This window comes from Merops nubicus, unplaced genomic scaffold (assembly GCF_000691845.1).
Source record: "Merops nubicus isolate BGI_N331 unplaced genomic scaffold, ASM69184v1 scaffold6251, whole genome shotgun sequence".
Lineage (NCBI taxonomy): Eukaryota > Metazoa > Chordata > Aves > Coraciiformes > Meropidae > Merops > Merops nubicus.
In genome coordinates, this window is record NW_008590212.1 from 4,425 (window position 1) to 9,361 (window position 4,937).

The following is a 4,937-nucleotide window of genomic DNA, read 5'->3' on the forward strand; positions in this document are numbered from 1 at the left end:
AACCCACCACACTATTCTGCTCTAAAAAGTGATCTGTAGAGGAGTTGTGCACATAGTGTTTCTCATCCATGGTTCCCTCAGAAGGCCTTTTTGCCTGTAAGCAATCTCCCCATGAATGGCTGGAAGTGTGTGACCCACAGGATCTAATGTGTGCTAGTGGGGCTGCTGTTGCAAGCTCACAGTATGACCCTGAACCACCAGCCTGAAGGTGTGGCCTTCCCACCAGCCCCGACACCTACAGGACTGCATGTGTAGAACCTACACCCAGGTGTTCAAAGGATGCAGATTTCTAAAATGAAATCTGGAGTGGGAAGAAACCCAACCTCATTCCCAGATATGTCCAGGCTGGGACTGTGGAAAAGTGCCTGAGCTTGTTGGACAGGTGATAATTAAGGGCACTGTGAGGAAGAGGTGGTGATGGTGGTAGGTATGAGCAGGAAGTGTTGGGCACCCAAGGAAATGTGCGTGGGACGTGAGCTCCTAAATTGCAGATGTGAAACCCCATTGTGGGTACAGCAACAGCTTTAACAGCACCCAACTCTGCTGCAGGAGCTGAACTGCAGATTACGAGGAGAAATTGGTATCAACACATAGCACAAGCGTGTGATGCTAGGAGAAACCCATCAATAACTGCAGCAAATTTAAATTGCAGTTCTCAGACAAACTTACCCCTCCAATAACATGTACAACCAAAGTTCATACCATAGTAGAAGTCATAGTTCAAATGAATTATTTCTTACAGCATTTTGGTTCAGAGTAACAGCCTTAACAGCAATATTATTTTCATGAAAAGCAGAAAATTTATCCAAAACTTCACTGCAATCCATAGTGACTGCTATGGATGGGATGCTGGGGGCCGAAGAAACAAAGCCAAAGAAGCCCAAAGGACGGGAGAAAAGAACCTTGCCTGTTACAATTAAAGAAAGGAAAAAAAAAAAAAAAAAAAAAAAAAAAAAAAAAAAAAGAAGAAGAGAGACAAAGCTACCACAGCTCTGGTGTGAATATGTAGCTCAGTTTCCTTATTCTCATAGCAACGCTCCTGAAATATGACTCATTTCCTGTGACCAATGCCATACTCAATTACCATGGCTTAGATAAGTCCAGCCCACAAGTCTTCGAAACATAATGCTGCTGGTGGAGACAAAACCACTTGTACAGCTGAAACACTCTTAAGACTGGAAGACGAGAGGCTGGGAATCATGACAAGCAGATTTTCTGCTTGTATGCTGGCTTTGCTGCACTTCTTTCGTTCCTCTGACTCCTATGAACCAGCGACATTGCCTGATATTGGAGATCCAAAATTTATCGAGGAATGTGTGCAAATGCATAACAGATTCCGGTCTGGAGTGAATCCACCAGCCAGCAACATGCTCTACATGGTAAGGGGATCTTCATGACTTATGTGCAAGTGTGTAGCATTTTGGTGGTGTTTATAATTCTCAAAGATTACTGTTGTGATCAAATGCAAAACAGAAAAAAAGAAAAAAACAAAGCAAACAGCCTCCTGGGGTCATAAGAGCTAATTCTTTTTACAGCAGAGAAAAAGGCTCTGATTATCAGATGGCTTTACAGGATTGGGTATGTGTATAGTTCTGCTTGGCTTAACTTCCTCGTTTGAAACCCAAGATTTCAACCCCCAACCTAACGCTGTCGTTTTGTACTGTGAAAAGCCTCCTCGTTCCAGGGCACCGCAGCCCAACAGCCCGGGGTGTAATTTATGTGCAGACCTAAGCACAGCCTTTCATACTTGAGTCGGCAAGGGCAGAGACCGTTGCCAAACGACGTTGGAGAGCTTTCTCTAAGCTTTCTTTGCAAGGCTCTCACAGACTGAGCCAAGAAAGCAGTTGTTCCTAGGTGCTGAGGCTGCAGGGGAAGCCAACAAAGCAACAAGTGCAGCAGGAGCAAGAGCTGCAGGCATCAGGCCCTGCACTGCTTTGTCCCTCTGCATCAAGAGGCAGTATCTGCGTTCACCATGAAGAAGACAGACTGTAATGATTCAAAGCATACCCAAAAGTGTCCACCCCTCATTGCATACAGCTTGCGACACTTGTCACCCTGCTGGGTGGCACATTGAGAACCAAGCTGGGCTTATGGCTAAGAAGCTCCTTTCTGATTTGTGAGATGTTCAATTCCAGTAGCTTGGGAGCTGTCTCTTGCAACATCCACCACATTTTGTGCTTTGACTGGGTAATACTTGAGATACCATGTTTCTTCTTGGGATAATCTCCACAGATCTCTCAGATGGACCATAGAGATTGTCTTAATTCTGCTCTCTTTCCTTTTTCCCCTCTCTCTTGCTCCTTTGCATGGTCACCACCAGAAGAGTAGATAATCATGTTTGTAATTAGCAACACCTCAAGCAAAGTTCACCCCTGAAAAAGTTCATTTTCCATTTTGGGTTGTCAGACACTGAAGAAGAAGTGCCTGTTAGGGAGGGGTAGGTGAGCAGTGAGCAAATTCACCTCACAGAAACAATTTTTTTTCTTTTCTGGATGTTTCTTTCACTTAGTTTTCTTTAGCCAGGCATCCTGAAGTTCCAGTATTAATTGCTCCAGACTCTGTTTTCTAGATTGCTTTACTGGCCCTACACTAAGAAAATCTTGCTATGATGTAGTAAAAGAGCAGTATTCATCTTTTGAAATTGTACCTCATTTTTCCTTTTGAAAAATGGAATAACTGAAATCTGAGAAAAAAATAATAAAAAAAGCAGCTTAACAAACAAACCAACCAACCAAATAAAGATTATTACAATTAAAACAAGAACTAAATCATGGTAAGTTTGTTTTAGAACATTACAAAAAAAACTAGTCTTAAGTATGAACTCTCCCAGGAAGTATTTAAAGTAGAGAAAGTGGAACAATACATGACAAAATCTGTTAATGAAAGTAAAAGCACTGAAATTGAAAACAGCATGTGTCTTCATTTTTGAATGGCTTTTAGCACGTCAAAAATGAGGAAAAGAAGATGATCTTTATTGAACAGGTAGCTTCTATTTTCTGTAGGTAACTGGAGAGTTTAGATATGTAAAACTGACAATTATGAATGAACTCAGGGCATATCCACCTATTCAAAAATTAGTTTCTAAAGGAAAATACAGGACAGAAACTCCTTTAACTGCAAATAACAAAGTCAAATAATCTATATTTGTATTAAATATATTATAAAAGGATAATGCTGATCTAATATTGTTTTTCCTGACAAATGTGACCCCTGCCCTATTCACCCAAGTAATTGCTTAGGTCTGTTCCAAGGCTCTTCAAAACCAGCAGAAAGAGTCTCATAGGTTTCATTAGAGTTTCACAACAGCCTCCTTTGACTTACTGCTGCTTCGCATCACTTTTCACTTATCATATGTTTAATTTTCTCTCCCTAAATCAGCAAGCAACTGATCTGAGTATCTGAGTTACAAAAGCAAAATAGAGAAACAGTTAATGGGGAAAAAATATTGTAATTACTATTTTATTAAACAGCAATGATATCTGTATGCAAACCTCCCTGTCCTGTGCATTTCCTCCCATGCAGTTTAGTCTGATCTTTTTTTCATAAATGCAGTTTCATAAGCAAATAAGGGGTATAATTATAGTTAAACTAAGGATCATTTTGATGTATCCGTTTCTGCACATTGCTTTTTCAACTGTCAGCCAGTTTAAGCAGTCACAAAAAAAAGGAAAGTACCTTTAAACTTATTAATTTACCCCTAAACTTATGTATCCCTTTATGGAACTTTAAACTTATTAAAATACTATTATAGGATGAAGGGGAAAAGAGATGTGCACACCTTGGCACATTCTTAAAAAGCAGAATGTGAAAAACAAGAGCGTGGAAAAACTAAGATGCATCCAGCACTGTCATACATCTTTCTTCACAGTCTTCTCTTTACAGTCTTGGAGCATTGCCAAGATGTAAACTGCAGCCTGTCTTAACCTGCAGTAATGGAAGGACTGGAAGATAATTTCTGTACCATGTGAGGTTTTGTTCATTGTCCTTAAAAGTTATTATCTAAGGAAATAGCAACTGCTTGCTTGAAATAAATCCCTGTCCCAAGTTTACCTTTAATATTCAGTATACTGAGTTCCTAGGTAAATTATCTATGTTAATTTTGTGAGTGTATTGGATTTGCATGGCAAGGCTTTGATAGCAGGGGGGGTACAGGGTTGGATTCTGTGACAAGCCGCTGAAGCTTCCTCCATGTCCAATGAAGCCAACGTCAGACGGCAGACAGAAGTACAAATAAAAAAAAAAAAAAGTTCATTTTTTGAAAAAGCCCAATAGCCCAATCCAAAACAGCTCAGCAGTGCTGAACAACTTCATTTACATGATACAACGTGTAACTAGAACTACAGGCATAAACTCGTGATAGTGCATTTTCCAGGAGATACAATACTCTATTTGCTCAATCGAGCTGTGTGCACGAGAAAACCCAGCAAAGCCAGACACCTCCTCCAGTGCAAACAAAAGACATTTATATGACTCAGTTGTTTATAGATCCACTTTTTGTAGTGTTGAATAGCAAGTAAATGAATGATTACACAGAAATGAATTCACTAACATTTGAAGACACCTAACACAAAGATGCAAACGAAGGGGATGCATGTAAATTGTCCTAAAAATCCCAATGTGCTTGTGAAATGATCAATCAGTGACCATAATGCATGATGCTTCAGGATAGACTGCAGTCTGATTGGCACAGTGAGCAAAACCCCCAGTCTCCAGATTTCCAGTAAATTCAGTTTAAATTACATTACTGTTTTCTCATGGCTGGTATAGCCTGGAAATGTACATTGTGCCCCAAACACTGTATTTGACTGATGTACCACTCTTGGTGTCCAACAAACCACTCAGCCAAGATCATCCACCACCCTGAAGTTTAATGAGTAACTAAATTCAAATCAGAAATGAACCTACAAGCCGATTTACCATGTAGCTCTGTAAGTCTC

At 40.1% G+C, this 4,937-nt stretch overlaps 1 protein-coding gene across 1 annotated transcript in view; it reads left to right on the forward strand.

The window, feature by feature from the left end:
• Positions 1-1,199: 1,199 nt before the first annotated feature.
• LOC103782099 (glioma pathogenesis-related protein 1-like) overlaps positions 1,200-4,937 on the forward strand; it is a 9,471-nt gene continuing 5,733 nt past the window's right edge. Inside the window, exon 1 of the mRNA XM_008949843.1 lies at positions 1,200-1,379. Within this exon, the coding sequence (XP_008948091.1) occupies positions 1,200-1,379 (180 nt within the window). The remainder of the gene's footprint in view (positions 1,380-4,937) is intronic.